At 36.4% G+C, this 25,156-nt stretch overlaps 1 protein-coding gene across 1 annotated transcript in view; it reads right to left on the reverse strand.

Moving 5' to 3' along the window:
* Positions 1–23,152, reverse strand: part of LOC143246035 (uncharacterized) — an 83,865-nt gene extending 60,713 nt beyond the window's left edge. Inside the window, exon 1 of the mRNA XM_076492276.1 lies at positions 22,545–23,152. Within this exon, the coding sequence (XP_076348391.1) occupies positions 22,545–22,590 (46 nt within the window). The 5' untranslated portion in view covers positions 22,591–23,152. The remainder of the gene's footprint in view (positions 1–22,544) is intronic.
* Positions 23,153–25,156: the final 2,004 nt, after the last annotated feature.

Here is a 25,156-nt window from a genome sequence, read left to right on the forward strand (position 1 = left end):
ATCATTTTTCTTTTACCAAATATTTTCATTTTGTAATTCCATTTCCTGTAAACCAAATTAAACGCACTATGTCAGAGCCTATTAGTTTAGAAGATTCTTTTCTTATACTTTGTTACTATCGACATAAAACTCTGTGTGCTCAGTATCCATGATCTTACGAGCATGATTTAAGGTTATCTCCGGAAGATGACGCAAGGTTAGCTATTCTTAAGATGTTTCTCTGGGCTTGAAACGAACCACACGCATGGTGAAGAACCAATATCTATTAGCGCACAGTTCGCTGAACATTGAAGCACCCGTCCACCGCAGACTGTTCTAGAATTAAAATCTTTCATCGAGTCGCTGTTGTTTTTGTGAGGAAAAATCTCGTTTAGTTCATTCTGTCAAAATCTCATATAATTACTTTTTAGTTATTGACTGTGCTAAGCCTTTGAGTCCTCTCACCGGTTAAAAGATATTATAAATATAGATTAACATTTTCGCAAATAACTTCTTACAACGCAAGTTTAATATTTTTATATCAATATTAAACTAATAGGCTATGCACTGATAAGAAAAAATAATAACTATTTTCTGGAAGATAAAGCCACCTAGTTGAGAAAAAAAATTCCGAGCGTGAAATAAATTCTCTAAATCTTCCTTTTTAGCTAACCTGTTGATATATTAATTTTGTTTTCTATCACGGGAAGAGATCAAATTTCTTATTTCGTTTACCACAATGAACATCTTTTATTAATATGTTTGGGTTCTAGAACGATCGAGGGGCCCGGTATGACCAAGCGTGTTAAGGCGTGCGACTCGTAATCTGAGGGTCGCGGGTTCGCATCCCCGTCGCGCCAAACATGCTCGCCCTTTCAGCCGTGGGGGCGTTATAATATTACGGTCAATCCCACTATTCGTTGGTAAAAGAGTAGCCCAAGAGTTGGCGGTGGGTGGTGATGACTAGCTGCCTTCCCTCTAGTCTTACACTACTAAATTAGGGTTGGCTAGCACAGATAGCCCTCGAGTAGCTTTGTGCGAAGTTCAAAAACAAACAAAACAAACAATAGAACGATCGATGAGATTCTCACGTCACGATCGGTTTAGAGAAATCTACAAGCATTAGTTGTCACTATTTTAAGCATATCAAAATGTGACCAAATTTCAATTACAATTATTCACTTATCTGAAAGCACATATGACGTTTTCTGAGTGATGGAGAAATATGGATATCGTTTTTAAATTCAGCATAGATAAATTACTATAGAACGTGTAACAATTTCAAGACAATAAAACCATCGCAGGCCTGTGTGATTCTTCTGTATGGACGATCTCGGAATTCTTGGTGAACAAACATTTCATGTTTTAATTTCACTATAGCAACGTTTCCTAGCGTTGAAAACTTATCAAACCTTTTTCAAATATTCAAATAGTGTTTGAGTTTTGTTTTTTTTACTCACGTATGGTTTTCAAATCCAAATTAACAGAAAATCATGTATTTATAAAATTAATGTGGTTCCAATATGACAATTTCCAGTTTGAGGCTTAGCGGTAAGTTTGGGGACGTATAACGTTGACATTCGGGTTTTGATTCATAAGGTGAGCACAGCGCAGATGAGCTGACGTCATAACGTGTTAATACTTCGTTTTACCTTTTTACTTGACGTGTGGCTAAATTCGTATTCTCCGCATACAGTTTCAAGTAAAGGGATTCGAAACGTTTTAACTTCGACTATTTGTAAAACTGAAAATCCGTTTACCCCTGGAGAAGAAATGCCAGCTTTGTATTTTGTCTTAAATCGATTTTTGTACCTTCATATTTTCATAACGTTACGTAAACCCATTAAGGTAACACTAATATTAAAATAAACACTACCCCCGAAGTATGACTTCACCTTTTATCGATAGAATAAAGTTACTGTGCTTCAAAGTGACCTTAAACAGACCACTTCCACTAGTATAACATCAGAGACACTACACTAATTACAAGTATGCACAAACAAGAAGTCAAGATGGATGAAAAATCTTGAATGTTAGTTTCGTGTAAATTTCGTTCTGACTCTACTCAATTCTTGTAATAAATACTACTGTATAATATTCCTCTGGTTGATCAGAGAAATATCAGATTACTTATAATGCCAAACATCGGACTTTAATGCCTGCAGTGGGCAGAATACGGTAAGATTCATACCTATTATTCTATCACTAATTGTGGACTTTTAAAGAGTATATAAAGGTAAAAAATAAATGGATATTAAAAACATTAAGTTTGCCGTTACTTATTTTTAACATTGAAGAGCAAAAACCGACGTAGTATAAAAAGACAGTGAGGCTTTCCGAAAGGCGTGTTTAAATGCTAGGCCGAAATGAACCAGTCATCCATTTTGCAAGGATGGCTCCTGGGAATGGAAAACCACTGACTATATCACTAGATTAATGTAGGTGTGATACCTATGGGAACAGAATATCCAAAACGTGCGTTATGCTTGGATGGTCGGTAGAAATTACTGAAGTGTTTTGTGTTTGATTTAATTAAGATATAAAAAGAGGGAAAATTACCGACACAGGACCAAGTGAAGACGGGAACGTTTCACTAGTGCTATTTAAACTTTGTAGTTTAACTACTCTGGAAACAGTTTTTGAAATCTTTTAAGTTTCATTAATAGATAAAACTCTAAAAGAACTCATAAAGTCTGTTAACTGAATCGTTTTCTCCATGTTTTCAGTCTATGACTAATGTTCCGATCTGGCCAAGTCTTTGCATTCCATTTATTTCAGAAGTTTATTTTGGGCACTATTCAGGGCAGCATTAATGTGGTAAGTTTTCGTTAGATATCAGTTTATTAACTGCTGACAGTTACTGACTTTGTAACTGCCTTGCCGTTGTAGACAGATATAAAACGTGCACACCATATTCTAGATTATTAGAATGATTAGACCCTGAATTAAAATATGCGAGAGTTAAGACGTTTCTCTAAGTTCTTCACGAATATTATCATTCGTGGATTACAGATAACTTGTGGAAAAGCTATAAGTCTAAAAGGATACGTTGATATTGCTGTGAACACCCAGACTTTAGTCCATTATAATTCTTCCTTCTGGTAATGGAGGCACAGTGTTAAAATGGTTCAGTGATGTTTGCATAACACTAGAACTCTCCAGAAAAAATGCAAAAAAAGATGACCGATCTTCACGAGACTCGTTATTGGGATTAATAATATAATGATGCAAAAAAAATGTCAAATTTAATTCAGGATGATTCTCGTTTTAGTCAGAATCAGTACATAAATATTACATGTTTAAAAACTGTCGAATACATGACACTAGTCAGAATCAGTACACAAATAAGGTGTCTTTAAAAACTGTCGAATACATGACACTAGTCAGAATCAGAACACAAATATGGCGTGTTTGAAAACTGACAAACATATAACACTAGTCAGAATCAGTACACAAATATGATGTGTATAAAAACTGACGAACAACTAACACTAGTCAGAATCAGTACACAAATATGGTGTGTTTAAAAACTGACGAACAACTAACACTAGTCAGAATCAGTACATAAATATGGTGTGTTTAAAAACTGACGAACAACTAACACTAGTCAGAATCAGTACACAAATATGATGTGTATAAAAACTGACGAACAACTAACACTAGTCAGAATCAGTACACAAATATGATGTGTATAAAAACTGACGAACAACTAACACTAGTCAGAATCAGTACACAAATATGATGTGTATAAAAACTGACGAACAACTAACACTAGTCAGAATCAGTACACAAATATGGTGTGTTTAAAAACTGACGAACAACTAACACTACTCAGAATCAGTACACAAATATGGTGTGTTTAAAAACTGACGAACAAGTAACACTAGTCAGAATCAGTACACAAATATGGTGTGTTTAAAAACTGACGAACAACTAACACTAGTCAGAATCAGTACACAAATATGGTGCGTTTAAAAACTGACGAACAACTAACACTAGTCAGAATCAGTACACAAATATGGTGTGTATAAAAACTGACGAACAACTAACACTAGTCAGAATCAGTACACAAATATGGTGTGTTTAAAAACTGACGAACAACTAACACTACTCAGAATCAGTACACAAATATGATGTGTATAAAAACTGACGAACACATAAAATTGTAGAGAATAAAATTCGTCTCCCAAAGAATATGGTTGCATAAAATAACGTCTCTCAAAATGTATGACCGCACAAAACGAAATATCATCTTTTAAAAATTATGCCTGTAGAGAATACAATAATGTTGCTTACAAATTACGACCGTGCATAATAAAATATTTTTGAGTGTTTATGCGAAAACATTTTAAAACTAATGTTGTGACAGATATCCTGATTCGTGACTTTAGTCGTCTGGGAAAATAAAATATTCTTTTCCTTGATTCTTAATGCACATGAACAATGTAGTTCACTCGTGCATTATATTTATTTGCATACGAAATAATAAAAAGGGAGAGAGAGAAATTAGCCTTCTTTCGAGAGAAATTAACCTTCTTTCGAGATCCCGCGGGTAAAAATTAGCCCAAGAGTTCGCACCAAGTCTTTTTGAAATTCAAAAACAAACAAACAAACAATCTTTCGTGACGTCCCCCAGTGGTGTAGCGATATGTCTGCGGTATTACAGCTCTAGAAACCGGATTTCGATACCCGTAGAGGGCAGAGAACGGATAGCCCGTTGAGCAGTTTTGTGCTTAACTTGCAACAAACAAACTCTTTCTGTGTCTGAAATTGGTTTTGAAGTGCAAGAAAATACACTTCAAGAACAAATATACGGATAACGAAGAAAACAAAGAAACCGTCTCTAATTTTATTATCTTAATTATCTTACTTATTCGGGTTTTCATTTGTTTCTTTGTCGAACAATACGTAGGTATATTGTAAATCAAGGGATATATCAGTTAGTGTTATCTTACAAAAGACATTAGAAATCTAACACTTCGTAATTCTGTGGCCAATGGAAGGAGAAAGTAGCGTTAGAAACATGTTACCTTTTGTTTATATCATTCTGTAGAGACAGTAAATGAGCAGAGACATTAGTGTCAGTAATTTGCTGCCTTTTGTTTGCACTACACTTTAAATATGGAGCGAGCATAGAGAAGCTGTGTTTATAAATGAAACACTTTCTGATTAGTCCATTCAGCTGTTAAGAAGATAAATGTAATAATAATCCAATATACTATCGGTGTGAATGTGATATTCACTATGAGACAAACCTTCACACTGGATAGGTGTGTGTGTGTTGTTCTTTGAGCAAACCCACATTGAGCTATCTGCTGAGTTTACCGAGGGGAATCGAACCCCTGATTTTAGCGTTGTAAATCCGTAGACTTACCGCTGTACCAGCGGGGGACTGGATAAGTGAAGTGAAGAAAAAGTCTCAATGGCCGCTGTTTACTTCTTCGCATTATGTGGCCGCTGTTTATTTCGTCATATTATGTGGCCGCAAAATTGCAGATATAATAAACAAACTTAGTTTTCCGAAAATTGTTTAATTTCGAAGTATAGGTTCAAGATAAATCCGGTTCAACCTTCTCTTTGGTCAACGTGTGTTACTAGGTTATACCAGTTTCGGAGAATTCCACCTCCCCCTTAGTAACCCCGAACACAAGTTAATCAAAGCTGGCCCAATATCATAACGTACAGCATCATATTTGTTAATAACTTTAAAACCAGTCGTTATGGCTTATTTCCAAAATGCTAGGAAGTTAAATTCAAAATTTATCACAAATTCAGATTCATACAATTAATATTTTATAATTATTTCGCCTCCTATTTGTTTTTTGTTAATAACAAGAAAACAAAATGGACTGTCTGTGCTGTTCCTGCCACGAGTATCGAAACCAGGTTTTAGCGGCGTGTACATCCAATGTCAAGGTTTCTTTGTTGTTTTTTTAATTTCGCGCAAAGCTACTCCACGGCTCTCTCACTTTAGCCGTCCCTAATTTAGCAGGGTAAGTCTAGATAGAAGGCAGCTAGTCATCACCACCCACCGCCGACTCATAGGCTTTTCTTTTACCAACGAATAGTGGATTGATTGTCACATTACAACGTCCCCGTGGCTGAAAGAGCGAGCATGTTTGGTGCGATTGGGATTCGAACCCGGGACCCTCAGATTACGAGTCGAGTGCCTTAACCTCCTGGCCATGCCGGGCCGATGTCAATTCAAGAATTAGCCACTAGCTCTAAATATGTTATGTATTTCAATTACTTGAGGGTAATACAAAGGGATTAGTTTAAGAAGTTCTGTAAGAGGTTGTTCGCAACGTACTATTTAGTAAATACAATGTAAGTAATGTGTTGTTAGCATTGTAACAAGATTTCGATTTAAGCAGACGTTTTTAGTAGTGAGCTGTACGTTGTATTTGTTGTGAGATGAACTGACTTTCTTGTTGTTTATTTCTTTGATGTTAACTACAACATTACACTATAGATTGCCAGTGCTGTGTGCATTACGAATTATAAGTCCTCAGATTTAGTGCTGGACGTCAAACACATTTCTGCAACAGTCAAATGATTCAATTGTTTGTTTTGTGTTTGAATTTCGCACAAAGCTACTCGAGGGCTATCTGTGCTAGCCGTCCCTAATTTAGTAGTGTAAAAATAGAGGGAAGGAAGTTAGCCATCACTACCCACCGCCAACTCTAGGGCTTCTCTTTTATCAACTAATAATGGGATTGACCGTCATATTATAACGCTCCCACAGATGAAAGGGCTACTATAGTTTGGTGTAACGAGATTTCGAACCCGCGACCTTCAGATTACGAGGCGAACGCCCTAACCACTTGGCCACACCAGGCCTCAAATGTGTGAAAATTCAAAGAAACGCGAAGAAGCTGTTTCACCAATCTTAAAACTTTTATATTTACAAAGGAAGAATTTTAGGAGCTTATATTTAACGAGATGTTTCATTAAAAGTAATGTCTTATCACTAAAGATTTGATCCTTTAAGTGTATGATGCCAGGAGATTTGCCAGTATAAACAAGAAGACTGAATAGTCTTTCTGTATCACAGCTTTACCAGGATGTATACAGCTCTAACTGTTATTAGATCGGAGCTAACTTACCCACGAGAAGGTTAAAACGCACCAATAAAAACAAACACTTAGAGTGTGTTACACGAACTGTTAGTCTCTCACACGTGGTAACCTCTAGTTGGCTTATTGGGCAAGGCGTGACTTGGTGGCTAATGTGACCCCTCCCAGTTGTGAATCGGATTATTGAGGTTCGAGTGCCAATGCAGTAAAATATTCTCCGTACTTTGGAACTGTTGGAGCATTATGAGAGTGGTGGCCAGATTCTACTATTCAGTCAGACAAGAGTGGCCCAATAGTTAGAGGCCATCGACTAGCCGCCTTTTCCCTTATCTATCAGCTCAGAACCAGTGGCAGCTGTGTTGAGATAGATATTTGTACGGCTTTAGGCGAAACATGGCTTATTTTGTGACGTAGTAAAACCAATACTACCTCATTTCGTCAATTAGTGAGGTTCCGTATAACAGCAAACACCCATTAGTCTGATTATTTGTTGTGTAGTACAAATCTACACGAAAAGGTATCTGTGCTCCGACAGCGGTGGGTATCAACACTCTATTTTATAGCCTTATAAGCCTCCAGACTTACTGCAAGTACGACCATCAAAAACAAGATTTCTTAAGTAGTTCAAAGGACTTGTAATATTCAAGACCCACTAAACTCACACGATCCTTGGCGTTTTATTAAAAGCTTTAAAACCACTGCTTGCAACGTCCTTATAATCAAGTAACACTCTATTCATCACACGTTTCCTGGACTGAATGCACTGTCTGATGAAACGTTTAACCTGTCTTGTTTTGTTTTTTAGCTTAAACGCCTTAGTCGTGAGACCTAAGTTATTTTCACAATAACAATCCAACAAGGAATGTCGGTATTCAAGAAACGTTAGAATGAGACATATGAACAATAACAAAGAACCCACACGTGGGTCGAGTATTAAAGAGCAAACGTCAGACAGTTCTAATAGTCTAGAAGTGTTAACCAGAACTATCACGGCCAGTGATACCTAGTCATTTGTCTAGAACAGGTTAGGGTAAGGCTTCCTTGTGATAAACAAATTCAAATACAACTACCTATTCTTATATAGAGACGAATAATGTTTCGTGTTACTTGAAAACCGAAAATAACGTGGATCAATATAAATAAAACCCAATCGATTGTACGTGTGTAAATAGTGTAAGTGTCCTGAAACAATGCAGTAAATAAAAACACAATATTTGTTTTTTTTCTGATTACGAAGGTAAAATAGCTTTACGTGTTGTTCATTTTTTATTCTTTGCGTATGTGTGTGCATATTTTGAGGGTGTTTAAATTCACTAATATATCATAAAAGTTTGGTTTCATTATTTAGGTCTTCGAATATTTAAAAGAATAAAAAAACAAATCTATTCTTGCACATGCGCAGTAAGAAAGAATAACAGTTCTTAATTAACATCAGTAGTTACTTTGGAACCGAGAAAGCAACCTAGTTAAATCAAAGGATACAACTCAATCCGTTAAAGAGTATAATTAATTCAATATACTGTTCTTACGTTTTTACTCGAAGAGATTAGAATGTGCATTGTTTCATTACTTGGGTACCATCACTGTCAACAATATTTTCGGCCATATTGTTTGATGTTATGTTTACAGTTTCGGACTCTTCTGCTGAATATTTTACGTCTAAGAATAATTTTAAAAAACTCGTCGTGGCTTTGTGCTTAAAAACAAACAAAAAAGGTAACTTGTGTGATTGCTTACTTTATTTAACATAATAACGTCCATGAAATAAATTAAACATCGTCGGTAGGACGTAAAGTATGCCAGTACTTTGCTAAATATTGTATTTAATCACGTACTTCCAAATACCGTAACTGTCTTTTCACATCTCTGATTGAAACTGACATGTAGTTACCGTTTGAGTGAAATCAAACAGCAAACTCTGACGAGATGAGCATAGTGTGTGTGTTTACTTTCTAGTCTAGACCATAACATTACAGTTTTCTTTCACTTTAAAAATCGTTTAAATATGTTTTGTTAAAAAAATAATAATAATAGAAACCCGATAACTTTAAAGCGATAGTTTTTAGCTTTCGTAAATAATCATAGAAATATCATTTGTAGTACAAATGGTTAAAAAATACTGCTTAAAAATCTAAGGTTCATAGAATATTTTTTTTATATTACATCAAAACGAATCGACAAGCTTTATGTTTTAATCAATATTAAAGTACAAGTGTGCATGAATACATTTAGTTACTACAACAGTCCCTGTTTAATCAAACATACCAGGGATGTCTGGGATAAGAAATTCTTTGTATATAGCATGAACAAAAAAACATACGACTGATTGCAGTTAATCAATAACAATAAATGATTCTGTGTATTCTCGGTGGCAGACATTGGATATTAATTCATAGGAATTCCGACAGGCTATTTATTATTTTGCATCTAATTTACTTACTACTGTCCCATCAAAGAAATACTTTATGAGGATCTGAAACAGAGAAAAGTATTTTAAGTATTTTTTAATACTTTTAAGTATTGAATTTCTTTATACTATTCGAATTACCGACATAATAAAACTAAGGTGTGTATCCGTATGATTAGCACTGAATGAAAAGTTTTTGTTCTGGACTTAATCTTTTAACACGTTTCTGTGTAGCCCGAACAAATGACTCCTGGTGACGATGTTGCCACACCCACATAATAATAAATCTAAACCTTCGAATAACGTAAGATGGAAAATATTAAAAATAAGAGCTTTTTCTCTTGTCTCTCGATGGCACAGCGGTATGTCAGCAGACTCCCTCTTGTAGAAACCAGGTTTCTAACCCGTGGTGGGTGAAGCACAGATAGCACACTGTGTAGTTTTGTGCTTTACTGAAACAATCAATCAAACTCTCCACTTCGGATTGTTTATTTTATCAAAGGTCGAATCCGCTTAATGCGAAATGTAATACTTTAAATACTTTATATAAATTTTAAAAACGATAAAAATTAAGTGGTCTGCTAATTTTCTCACCTGAACGACTACTTATGAGAATACTGTGTTAAACAGACAGGATAAAAAAAATAAACCATTATAGCTTAGGCATATTCGTTCCGAATTTCTGATTGAAGACCGCAAGGAAGGCAACCGTTCAGTAACACACGCCGCCTGTAGTGGTTGCTCTGCCATAATCGTTCCTAAGAAGCTCTTTATAAAGGGAAGATTTTGTCAAACACAAACCTAAACCATCTGTGCTGTGCCCAACACAGGTATCGAAACCCGAATTCTTGCGTTACAAATGGCAAACCCTCCCGCTGTACCACTAAAGGACAAAATGAACAAAATGCCTCTTTAGCAGGATTCGAACACACTAGTCAGTCTGTTAAAATCAGTAACGAAGTTGAAATTTAAAATAAGAGTAATTGTAACTCCAGAAGCTCCACTCGCTGATACGTTTGATTAAATAGCCACATAAAAGTACCATAATTATATAAACATTGAAATGTATTTCATAACAATGTGCTGTAATTAGTTATTCAAAAGCATCAACCGCCAGCTCATGGAGTACTCTCGTGTGATTGAAAAATGGGATCTGACTGCCACTCTTATACGCACCCCCTTTGTGCATTTGCGCTGCAATGTGAACACGAAGATTATTTATATTCCGTCAGGTAACGTCCATCTCAGTTCTTTAAACAGACAAACAGAGTACAAGAATTTTCCAAATTTCAGATATCTGCCGTTTCTTTAAAAGATAAAACCAACAAACGATGTTTGTTTGTTTGTTTCAAATTTCGCGCAAAGCTACTCGAGGGCTATCTGCGATAGCCGTCCCTAATTCAGCAGTGTAAGACTAGAGGGAAGGCAGCTAGTCATCAACTCCCACCGCCAACTCTTGGGCTACTCTTTTACCGACGAATAGTGGGATTGAACGTAACATTATAACGTCCCTACGGCTGAAAGGATGAACATGTTTGGTGTAACGGGGATTCTAACCCATGACCATCATATTACGAGTCGAACGCCTTAACCCACTTGGTAATGACGGGCCTGTACCAGTTGTAGTTCCCTCGGTGGGCTCGACTGATAGCCCGATGTGACTTTGCTGCAAAAAAACACCTACACACACACACATCCAGTTACAGTTAACTTCAGCTAAAAACTCTGGATCGTTCACAGGATTACTTTCTTTGCCCGATTAATTTTAATTTGAAGAAGCAGATTTGTGTAAGACGATCAGAAGAGTAGTTTTTTCTGATGTATAGTGCCACTAGAGCGCGTTAATTCAGAAAAAAAACACAATATATGTAACGAGCAATGACTGGCTTTTTTCTCTTTTTTATGGTAGCCATGAGAGATATCTCACTTAAAAGCGTGTACCTGATGAAGAATAACAAATCTCTTTTCACTCAAACACATTGTTGAAAGTAAACAAAATTTTAACGTTTTGTTTTGGTTTCTTTGTTTTAGGATATTCGCGAAAAACTACTCATAGGTTATCTGCACTAGCTCTTCGTAAATTGACCCCTAGTGGCACAGCGGTGTATCTGTGGAACAACGCTAAGCCCGGGTTTCGATACCCGTGGTGGGCAGAGCACAGATAGCCTATTATGTATCTTTGTGCTTAATTCAAAACAACAACAACTTTTCCTAAATGTAAACAGACAACTCGAATGACTGGTAGATTGTAAAAACAACCCTCGGTCAACTTTTAGGTTTGTCTTGTCTGACATCACACCCACGGCTCCAAAATATGGGGGTCTATAGTTTTTTTGCGGCAAGGAGACGCAAGTTGTAAAGCCAAAGTCCGACACATAATCCGTAGATTCACAGTGCGTCACATTAATCTATAGAGGCACAATACGACATTAACCTGTAGAGCCACAGTGCGACATATTGATCCGTAAAGCCACAATACAACACATTAACCAGTAAAGCTACAGTTCAATACATTAATCAGTAGAATCACAATACGACACATTAACCAGTAAAACCACACTTCAACACATTAATCAGTAGAATCACAATACGACACATTAACTAGTAAAGCCACATTGCGACACATTAATCAGTAGAATCACAATACGACACATTAACCAGTAAAGCCACAGTTTAATACATTAATCAGTAGAATCACAATACGACACATTAACCAGTAAAGTCACAGTTCAACACATTAATCAGTAGAATCACAATACGACACATTAACCAGTAAAGCCACAGTGCGACAAATTAATCAGTAGAATCACAATACGACACATTAACCTGTAAAGCCACAGTTTAATACACTAATCAGTAGAATCACAATACGACACATTAACCTGTAGAGCCACAGTGCGACACATTAATTACTAATCCACCCCAAAGGTATTTAAAGTTTCAAAGAACAGTGTGAACTTTATAGCCATGTTGTCCTCCAAACTGTCACCAGATAGCACCAACGGTAGTATCAGCCGAAACTTTTCTCCAAAACAGTGAAGGTTCATCAAATTTATCTGAATTTCGTTATAAGATATATACATATATCGAGCAAGACATTTTTCACGATTAGAACCTATTAGTGGGTTACAAATAAAAATAAACAGTAAACACATAAATCCAGCCAACCAACCACTGTGCTCTCTTTTATCGATTGAAACGAAAAGTATCATCAGCGAATATATAAATTTATTTCTCACAGATAAAGGTTACGAAACGGATGGTTTGATAATATCCGTATTAATGTATGCTTTTCGCGCTATTTCTTGTTCTTTTCGTCACAAACGGTTTTATTGTCTCGTGAAAGTGTTATCAATATAATTTAGGTTCTTCTGTAAAAAATAACAGACAAAAGGCGTGAATATTTAAATTTATCGGCCATCTAATTATTCGTCACATTTTATATTGCTGACCGAAACGATGTACTTAAGTGTTTTAGCAAACGTTGCAGGTTCTTTCCAAGTAGCTGAGAAATTTTCCTTTTTTAACTTCTTCTTTTTATTGACAGAAATCCCCAGCGATTGCATTTCTCACGTTTACAACAAACAAATTACAACTGCAGTCACGAAATCTTAAGGAAAAACCTTCTTCAGATGTCTCGAAAGAATCTGTTATTTTGAGACAAACTCGCGCACGTTCGACCTCCAAGTTTCTCCATTATTCCCCAAGGCTCTTTTCAGGCGACTCTACTCAGCGCCACGTTAACAACGGCTAGGAAACGTTGGTGTTTCACCTTGTCTAAAGTTTCTTTGATATTCTTTAACTTCGACTATTCCATGAAGATTGTATAAGACACTAAAAAACGTGGTGGTCCGAATCACTAGATTCATTCCCTGGTTTTCAAAATATCTTGGGCCTAGGTGATAATACATTAATTATAAAAACATTCCGAGATTGTTTAATTTTTTTAACGTAACAGTTTCGCTGAGAAACATCGATTTCCATCTCATCCTGGCCTGGCATGGCCAAACGTGTTAAGGCGTTCGACTCGTATTCCCAGGGTCGCGGGTTCGAATCCCGGTCGCACCAAACATGCTCGCCCTTTCAGCCGTGGGGGCGTTATAATGTTACGGTCAATACCACTATTCGTTGGTAAAAGAGTAGCCCAAGAGTTGGCGGTTGGTGGTGATGACTAGCTGCCTTCCCTCTAGTCTTGCACTGCTAAATTAGGGACGGCTAACGCAGATAGCCCTCGAGTAGCTTTGCGCGAAATTCAAAACAAACCATCTCATCCGTTACGAAGCAATTCTAGATAGTATTTCTTGATGAACTGGTAAAAATGACAGCCCCAAATAAAGCCCCACAGATTGGATTACAAAACAAGAGAACTCGTAATTAATTCATACCATAAATACTACTGTACCAAAGGTTATCTAATCTTACTTTACGATTTCATAATTTGTTGTTAGCAATTATTAACCACAAATCCAAGTCACTACAGTGTTTCCTTACAAGTTTATTCTTCAACTTCAGTAATTTTGAGAATTGTTAATTAACTAGATTAACATAAAATGCTGAGTTAGCACCACACAAGATAATTCGGAATTAGAGCGCGCCAATCGGCCTCCAAGATTAGATCGTCCTAGTTCTTGTGAATGTAAAACAAATTACACTAACAACATCTTTTATTAAAACACAAATATACCACACTATAAAAAAGGCAAAAATTCTGTGAAATAAATTTTCTTCAAACTACGTAGTGGAAATATTCGTTTTTACGAGAAACATGGATTAAGGTACTTAAGCGTTGGTCAAATTGATTTAACTGTTTTTGTTTTCTTTTTTAACTCTGTTGTAGACTAGACTGTTTCCACTCTTGAAAGCCACTACCAATCATATTAACTGTATGTCTGTGTTCTGCATCTTAAATTTTACGTCATTGATTTAGTTGCTGTTTTGGTTTTTCCTCTGGTTCTTTCAGGTCCGGTATGGCCAGGTGGGTAAGGCGCTCGACTCGTAATCCGAGGGTCACGAGTTCGAATCCCGGTCGTACCAAACATGTCCGCCCTTTCAGCCGTGGGGACGTTAAAATGTCACGGTAAATCCCACTATTCATTGGTGAAAGAGTAGCCCAAGAGTTGGCGGTGGGTAGTGATGATTAGCTGCCTTTCCTCCAGTCTTACACTGCTAAATTAGGGACGGCTAGCGCAGGTAGGCCTCGTGTAGCTTTGGGCGAAATTCAAAACAAACCAAACCAGTCTATGGTTCTTGCCTCCCAGTGGTACAGCGGCATGTTTGCGGACTCACGCCGCTAAAAACCGAGTTTCGATACCCGAACTGGGCAAAGCACAAATTGTCTATGTAGCGTTGTACTTAATCCTAAACAAACAAACAAACAAACAAAATCTCTGTTTCTTAAGGCTCGTGATTGGAGTTGGTTTTCTTTAATTATCTAAGTAACTTCAAAGTTTAAAATTCCACCAGTTGATTTCCAACTAAAATTTCGACATCAGTCGATTTCCAAAAAAAAAAAAAAGTATACAGCTTTCGTCTTTATTACAGTTCTAAACCTTCTCCAACCTCTAATCACAATAAATAAAGATGACCGAAAAGTTGGCTCTCCTGTTTGAAAACAGGAAACACTGAGAGTGTCTGTGTAGCCTCACTTCCTCAAGACGCTATGAAATATGAAGTCTAATATAACTTGATAGCAATATACAGTTTGTATTTTATTATTATCTTCGTTAGATCTTATCAAATTCGTAAACTCAACAACATCAAATATTCTTGTACATCGGCTTTGAACAGACTTTTTTTTTTTTGAACAGTCAGCTGGCTAGGAAGACTCCAGCAATTACAATTTATAATTCTGTGATTACAAAAACGATACTCTAAACTTATTTCACAAAATGTTTCAAGCCTAACTTATAAATTCTCTTCTTTTTGGTATTTAAAATACATTATATATTTCACAGAAAAATAATAATAACTGGACTCTACTCTAGCCCTAATTACTAAGGCGGATCTTAGCCGATTGTGTTGTTTTTCACTATATGTTTGTTTGTTTTTAAATTTCGCACATTGCTACACGAGGGCTATCTGCACCAGCCGTCCCTAATTTTGCAGTGTGAGTGTGTTTTCTTTTAGCAAAGCCACAAAGGCTATCTGCTCAGCCCACCGAGAGGAATCGAACCCCTGATTTTGGTGTTGTAAATCCGGAGACATACCGCTGTACTAGCGGGGGGCTGCAGTAAGAGACTAGAGGGTTTGTTTGCTTGTTTTGAATTTCGCGCAAATCTACTAGAGGGCTATCTGCGCTAGCTGTCCCCAGATTAGCAGTGTAAGACTAGATGGAAGACAGCTAGAGCTAGTCATCACCACCCACAGCCAACTCTTTGGCTACTCTTTTACCAACGGATAGTAGGATTGACCGTAACTTTATAACGTCCCCACGGCTGAAAGAGCGAGCATGTGTGGTGCGACGGGGATTCGAAACCGCGACCCTCAGATTACGAGTCGCGAGCCTTAATCACCTTGTCATGCTAGGCCACACAATATGTTTAAACTTAAATAAAGCTATACTTAATTTTAGACTTATTTATTTAATCCATGGAATCCTTTACCCATAACAAACTCACCCATTTTATTCACAAGTCTGCTCGCTTTTAATTCTAGTCTAATTTTTAAGACAGTTCTTCGCTGCCCACAACTACTCATAAATTCTTGTAAAATTTATATATAAAAACAGAGAAAATTCGAGATACGCTTTAAATAAACCAATTATATCCATTGTTAATATCATTTGATCAAGGTAATCAAACAAGCTTTCAATACCCAGTAGTAAAAACTATTTACAACACTGTGGTGTTATGTTAAACATCAGTTTTATAATTATTAACCGATATACCAATTCATTGTCACGTTTTTCGTAGAAAATTTATGTTAATTTTGTAGTGACTCCTTAGTGTAGAAACATGAGTGTAAATTGACTGGCGTCTGTTTATTTCGACGATTAATTCAATCCTTGGATGTATTTGAAACGTTAGATAGTAAGTATTGCTAAAATAATATTAAACATTATCAAAAAATGTAAACGTTCATTAGTGAAATAAATATTTTCAACAGATTATTATTCTTTCGTTCAAATCACTAATTTGTGTTTTACCTTAGTGTTTTATCGCACTCATAACCTAGCACTGCTTTTGTTGTTTTCTACCTTACCTACATTATGAGTTATAGAATACCTTTATTTGAGAGCCTTTGACCTTCTTACAGGAGCCTTCATAAGGCAATAATGTACTGAGCGATAAAAATTTGGGCCCGGCATGGACTGGTGAGTTGAGGCGTTCGACTCGTAATCTGAGGGTCGCGGGTTCGAATTCCCGTCGCATCAAACATGCTCGCCCTTTCAGCCGTGGGGGCGTTATAAAGTGACGGTTAATCTCACTATTTGTTGGTAAAAGAGTAGCCCAAGAGTTGGCGGAGGGTGGTGATGACTAGTTGCCTTCCCTCTAGTCCTACGAAATTAGGAACGGCTAGTGCAGGTAGCCCTCGTGTAGCTTTGCGCGAAATTCAAAAACAAATGATTGTTTGTTTGTTTGTTTTTGGAATTTCGCACAAAGCTACTCGAGGGCCATCTGTGCTAGCCCTCCCTAATTTAGCAGTGTAAGACTAGAGGGAAGGCAGCTAGTCATCACCACCCATCGCCAACTCTTGGGCTGCTCTTTTAACAACGAATAGTGGGATTGACCGTCACATTATAACGCCCCCACGGCTGAAAGGGCGAGCATGTTTATGCGACGGGGATGCGAACCCGCGACCCTCAGATTACGAGTCGCACGCCTTAACGCGCTTGGCCATGCTTTAGAACAGTTAATAACATGTTTAATTCCAATAGCTGGGCAGGGTTATAGCGTTTTTAACAAGAAGAATAGTTGATGATGTCGGTCCGGATTATTCGGAAACTTTCGGGTTGCCCAAAAGTTTAACTACTGAAATCGTCAAAACGACTGTATGATTAGAGCTATATTTCAGTGTAATTATGCTGCTACCTGAGCTTTATACGGATTAGCAACTGAGATTTTCTGTATTACGTTTCTTCACATAACGACCTGGTAAGTCCTAACGATCAGAGTATCTGACCATGGTTCACGTCACTTGGCAGAAAAATAATAAAAATAAAACGCCCTCTGCACTTTGGAGCCGGAGATTTTTTTGATTTTTTTTTTACAAATGCGACTGTAAACTTGCGCTACTTGATTAGAGCAGCTCGTGAATTAGCGGTCGGTACTATTATCTGCCTGCCTACTCTCTGGTCGATCATGTTAAAAATCAAGGGTGTCTACAGCATGTAGCTTTGCGCGAACATCCGAAAATAAACAAACGATAATTCCTACCATTAACAGTCTTCGAAAAGAATCTATCCAGAGTCTTAAAAGTTACAATGATGCCGGTAAATTGACAGATGTGCACATTGTTATGTGCTTTATCGGTGCTTGTTTGGAGATTATGTCCGTTGATTTATTTTGAATTTCGCGAAAAGCTACACGAGGGCTATCTTTGATAATGTAGCAGTAAAAAACTAGAGAGAAGGCACCACCCATTACCAGCTGTTTGGTTACTCTTTTACCAACTAACAGTAAGGGTGACCGTCACAATATAAAGTCCCCACGGCAGAAAGGGCGAGCGTGTTTGGTGGGATGGACGTTAAAATACACGACTCCTAGACTACGAGTTGACCACCCTAGCCACCTGACTTCTCTGATTCCCGTTACTGTCACCACAGAAGAGAATTGTATCTTTGATTTTAGTGTTGTAAATACAAAGGCTTACCGTTGTCCCACCGATGGAAATATCTGTTGAAAAAAACTTTAAAGCCAACATTCTGTATATTTATAGAGAGAGAATTATGAAAACAACAAATGTCTATCTAACGAGTTACAGCATATACATTGTGTTATATATCACTGTAACGGAGCTACAATTATAGGTTTATTTTAATACCTATGTTTGTTTCAGTTTGATGCATGTGACGTATATTCTTGGATGTGTATTGCGCAAATCCCGCCTATTATAAAAAAGTGTAGAAGATACTGGAGAGCAAGAATCAACAATATATGGTTTACGTAAATACTAGCGTGTCTTCGAACAATGTTGAACATTCAAAAATCGCACTTTAAAGTATATAAACCGACGCGCCGGGATACAGAACAAAATATTTGTTTGTTAACTACAGTGGGTATACCATAAGCCTCAGAAGCTATAATTGTGGTTAACAAAGAAAAGTATAGAATTTGATCAAGAACCTTTATATATTTCGAACAATACAAACAGTTCAACTTCAATTAATTAACTTCGGACGTTTGTATTTGTATAACGACATTAAATATCTTCGTCACTAAAAAGGCAGCTTGTTAGCGGTGTGAGGCCAGCCAAGAAAAGACAACGCTAGCTTCACCATGGTATAACAATGTCAACTCAGAATTAATTTGGTCGTCGTCGTTGACCGTCGATTAAATATTTAGTTCTAGGCCAGATAGAAGGCTCCGTATTGTTTGTAAAATTTTTGTATATAAACCATTATTTGTAATAACCGTTATTATATGTTGTATTGTTGTTTGTATATTCAAAATATTTGTATTAAGAAAGAAAATTGCGTGTATCAATCTTGTTAGCAAATATCATAAAGTTCATACATATTAACATTGAATTAACTTCTAAATTAAAATTTTCGGTTATTTGAAATTCCAATACGTAGTGTAAGTAGCATAATATATCGGAGACTTACTTGTGATAAATTATGATATGTAATATCATATCTACACAATGTGCTATATATATTACACAGTCAGTTTACAAAATGTAGTTGATCCTACAGGATTGTGTTATTTATCACACAGACATGTTTTCATTATGCGTTACCACACGTGTGTATACTTCGTTATACATCACATTGAAACAGTCATGTTGTTTTGATACGTAACAGAGTATGTTTTTAACCATGTACATAATAGATTCACGATTTGTTCTCACGTATAAACGGTACCAAAGGTAGCACAAACAAATATAATAATCCACCAGTCTTCTAATGGAGTTTCATTCTTTGTAACTTGCAGGTATTTCAACGAATTGTCAATTTCTCTATTACAGAGTTGATAAAATAAATTACCATTATGTTTAATAAGAGATTAAACCTCTAACAATCACAGAAAGATCGTACAAGGCTACAGATACTCATATGAGAAACTGATTGGTTATATATAACACATACTAAAAGATGAAACTATATTTTTATCTTTCAACTCTCTAAAGATTCATCTGCATACACTTTTCTCTCAATTTTTGATTATTTGGCACATGCTCTATAAAATCTAAAAAAGCGATACTATTGATGTTGTTGTTTGTTTTAGTTTCAGGCACAGATGCTGCATAATGGCGATCGCTATTTAAAACGAGGCCTTCTGAAGTTTTAAAACATACAACCTGTCGTACGTCGTTTAAAACGATTTGCACGTTTAACAATGCTGGTGTCAGTTTTCTATTGCTTCTCGTATGTTGCTGACATTCGACTACATTAATAACTTATAAGGATATTAGGCCTTAACGTCTATCAGAAAATATAGTGTTAATGTTACAAACAGTTAATAATGTTTCTGTTTCATGTTATTTCAATTTTCGCTTCACGTAAAAGCACGTAGTTTGTTATGTATCATTCAGCACACGAATCTCTAAATCCGTATCATTCGATCATATCTTTCGCTTCACGTGAACGTACGTAGTTTGTTTTGTATTATTCAGCACACGAATCTCTAAATCCATATCATTCTATTATATCATTCGCTTCTTTTGAAACTAACCTTAACCTTGATATAATTAGTTTGTCATGTAAGACTCAACACTTATCGAGTACAAACAGTTTGGTCGCACCCTTCACTCCTTTTGCTCAGCAAACCGCTATGTTAACCTACTATCCACCCTTACCCGGGTATTACCTGAATAGTGTCGGTATTTACCAAACCGCTATGTTAACCTACTATCCACCCTTACCCGGGTATTACCTAAATAGAGGGTCGATATTTACCAAACCGCTATGTTAACCTACTATCCACACTTACCCGGGTATTACCTGAATAGGGTCGATATTTACCAAACCGCTATGTTAACCTACTATCCACCCTTACCCGGGTATTACCTAAATAGAGGGTCGATATTTACCAAACCGCTATGTTAACCTACTATCCACCCTTACCCGGGTATTACCTTAATAGTGTCGGTATTTATCAAGCCGCTATGTTAACCTACTATCCACCATTACCCGGGTATTACCTGAATAGGGTCGATATTTACCAAGCCGCTACGTTAACCTACTATCCACCCTTACCCGGGTATTACCTGAATAGTGTCGGTATTTACCAAACCGCTATGTTAACCTACTATCCACCCTTACCCGGGTATTACCTGAATAGGGTCGATATTTATCAAGCCGCTACGTTAACCTACTATCCACCCTTACCCGGGTATTACCTGAATAGTGTCGATATTTACCAAACCTCTATGTTAACCTACTATCCACCCTTACCCGGGTATTACCTAAATAGAGGGTCGATATTTACCAAACCGCTATGTTAACCTACTATCCACCCTTACCCGGGTATTACCTGAATAGTGTCGATATTTACCAAACCGCTATGTTAACCTACCATCCACCCTTACCCGGGTATTACCTGAATAGGGTCGATATTTACCAAACCTCTATGTTAACCTACTATCCACCCTTACCCGGGTATTACCTGAATAGGGTCGATATTTACCATACCGCTATACGGACATACCATCCTTCCTTACCCGGGTATTATCTGGACAGAGGGTCAATGTTTATTTGATATGAGTAGTACTTTTTCTGTAGCATTCATAGCACACGAACCATTGTCCAAGTACATAACGTTTGATCACACCGTTCGTTTCTTCTGTATGTAACTTTAATACACGTTGTTTCTGTGTCCAACGACTTTGTATAGCAACCGGTGAGTCAACCATTACTGTACACGTGTTTCGTTATTACAATACAGCCGGACAAGATGAATGGAAATGAGCATCACAGATATTTGTATACAAATCTGACTTTACTCCCAACAACCAACTGTCCTCTGTCACAATAAAAAATATTATAAAAAAATGCCGTAGTGTGTAACTCTGCACATATGTGTAGCTTATTTTACAAACTTATATGTTTAACTAAATAAATGGAAAATAATAATATGACGAGCAACGTTTTTAACCGTTAGAATGTACGTGTCAGTAGAGTGTCCTACCTTATTCACTCCAGTATATTCTACCTTATAAGTCTAGGACCTCTAATAAAACAAGGATAATAAAAAAAGTCTCTAACTAATCATTAAGACAACGGCTTAAGTTTCTCTCTCTTTCACTACGTTGTTACAAATCAGTAAATAATTGACTAATTAGCATGTTTTTTTTTTTTTTTTTACTTTTCTTCACAAGTGCTTCGTTTGTGTTGTTGTCTGAATTATCGTTTTATATCGTCTAGCAAGTATTGAAAACGAACAATGTTAACACTCCTACGAAAAGTGGGGCCTAATAGGCCCCAGGGCAACTTGAAAGGTTATTAATATTAGGCTAATAATTTTGTATTTAAATGAAATTGCCATTTAAATCCATTAATGAATGGATTAACGAGATTCTCACTATCCCTATCTACTATCTAGCGAAACCACAGCCAGGGGAACGGGCTTGGAGAAATCAGGACTAGAAACGTCTTTTCGTAGGAGTGTTAATCAATCTTGTTAAATGTGTTTGTTAACAACTCAAACTTTTGTAAAACGGACAGGATTATGAGACCTAAGATCCATCACTGTAAAATGTGCAGTTTCGCAGTAAAAAAAAAAAATTGCACAAACACAATCAACATGGACTCTACAAATACGCAACATGTGAAGCCTACAGCAACAGCCGCCGAACTGGGGAAGTTAAACAACTGTGATTAGTTTCGTGTTAGTGTCCCTTTCGATATTCCCTGCATACTGACCTTGTAAATGAACTAAAGATAAAGTAGTTCGCTTAGGAAAATAATCACGGTGACTTACTGCGGCTTTCGGCGCCTTTTTGTCTTCGGTCGTGCTTGGGAGGCATTCCTGTTACAGTACTTCTAGAATTATGTTCCCAACAGCTGGTTGCCAAAAAAACCAGGCTGTAATTTATGAAATATTGAGTTTAGTAACAAAGAAGTAGCACTGATATGTATTCCAGTGGAAAATATTCGGGCTATTATGGATGATACAACGGCGGCCAGTGGAGGGAATTTAGTATACCGTCTGCTCTCGCCAAGGTGCTGAGAACAATATCAGCCAATGTGACATTCCTCGACTCTCGCGAGCTTGACTTGTTGGTCGCCTAGCAACCATTCTAACTCCTTTCGTAGTCCTAATCTAGTATGGACATTGGCACGCTTATCCCTGGAAATAGGCTTGGCATGCCCGCACGTGTTTTTTGTTCTTTATCCTTTATTTAATGCGCATATTTTTGCTGGAAAACAGTATTTTTTTCGAAGAGACAGACGACGAATAGAATAGAGTTGTCACAGTGAAAATGTGCCTTGTTTGCAACATGCTACAAACGGAGACAAACTTAAAGCGGCAATAACGTAAGAGCTTTTCCCTTGCATAATATAGATACGATTCTCCATGTATTACGCATTACAAGTGTCAATCAGTGCCGTAAGACCTTATATTCCTGCGGCAAGTGATGCAGCTTAGCGATATAAGAAGTGAAAGACGAACACTTTGGACGCGACCCAAGATAAAATTAGAACGCAGAGGAAGCACAAATAATGACACCATAGCCACGGAAAACCACAAGAAAAATACGTTTTGATTCACAGACCAGCAGAAGGAACGCAAGAAAAATCTGTTAACCTTTATCACTTGTGCCCAATGTATGACATGTCACGTTTATCTTTGCAATTTGAGGTAAAATGTACGCACAATTTAAACAGTGTAAACTTAGCTTATAAATGTCATTGCTATTTCTAAATTTGGCAAATTACCTAAGAAGTGAACTAGTTGTTTAATTATTTGTAATTGCATTTTCTAATCTTCCGTTCGTTTTTCACATCACGTCACGTAGGTTTATAATTTGTAAAGTACATGTAAAAAATTAAACAAATAATTTAATATGACACGAAATGAATATTTATAAGTTATCTTGCGCATTTCGTAAGTTGAAATGTTTATCTAATAAATAAATACATAATTTAATAAAATAAAGGGATAGGTGGCACATTACTAAGTACACTAAACGAAGCAACATGTACATTTCTCAGACAAGTTTTCAAGTTACAAATACCAGTGACATTTGTAAATTAACAAATCAAATTATCATTTTTCTTAGTACCGGAGATACAATGAGTATCAGTTGTAAATTTAACTTAAATTACAAAGTTTAATTTGATGCCTATATGTACAAATATGAAATTAAGTGATGAACGTCACAGATAAATATACTGAAACATGACACACGGACATATTTTTTATGGTGTAAAAAATAAATGTTTGTATTTCACTCGACCTTTCTCTTCAAAAGCTGATAAATATCGTCTGTACTAATGTAAATACGTAAAATATTAAATATATTGAAAGTACAAAAATATCACATCATATACTTCACACACTCGTCGTAAGTTATTAATATTACAAACTGACATATACCTTAAGTATTGTACTTAACTAGTAAACAGTCACAAATTACCATATCCCTTAACTATTGTGCTTAACTAGTAGACAGTCACAAATTACCATATATGCTTTAAGCATTGTACTTAAGTGGTTGACAGTCACAAATTACCATATATATACTTAAAGCATTGTCACAAATTACCATATATACTAAAAGCATTTTACTTAAGTGGTAAACAGTAATAAATTACCATATCCCTTAAGCATTGTGCTTAACTAGTAAACAGTCACAAATTACCATATATGCTTTAAGCATTGTGCTTAATAAATAAACAGTCACAAATTACCATATCCCTTAAGCATTGTGCTTAACTAGTAAACAGTCACAAATTACCATATATGCTTTAAGCATTGTGCTTAACTAGTAGATAGTCACAAATTACCATATACACTTTAAACATTGTATATAAAGAGTGGACAGTTGTGGACTACCATATTATTTAAGCACTGAATATAGGAATTAAACAATTTCGATTTACCATGTTATTATTTGAGTCATTATAATAGAGAAGACGTATCTGCCAAAATCCGCATATAAATAACGGATAGTTACATCTCTTACATCACATAAACGGTTTTAGAAGTTATAGGCTACCATTAATTTTCACACACATTGGTATTACCAAAGTCCATTGTTGTTCTTAACGTTCAAATAACTAAAGTTGGTACGAAGATAACATGAGGCATGTTCTTTAACAAAGTAGTACAATACTGTCGGTATCGGATTTAGGCTTAACAATTGCAACAACGTAAGCTCTTCCTCCTAGCTACAACGTAGCCTATACTTGTAGCATCTCCACGTTTCACAGTGTAGTATATCGTAGTTATTATCTGATTTAAAACAGGCTGCTAACCTAACAACGTGACTTATAGCATCTCCACGTTCCACGGGACTTCTTTAATAATATTCCCAGATTGAGAATCCTCATAGAAAGTATTTGTCCCCTAATCTACACATGTGTGTG

Source organism: Tachypleus tridentatus, chromosome 3 (genome assembly GCF_004210375.1).
Source record: "Tachypleus tridentatus isolate NWPU-2018 chromosome 3, ASM421037v1, whole genome shotgun sequence".
Taxonomy (NCBI): domain Eukaryota; kingdom Metazoa; phylum Arthropoda; class Merostomata; order Xiphosura; family Limulidae; genus Tachypleus; species Tachypleus tridentatus.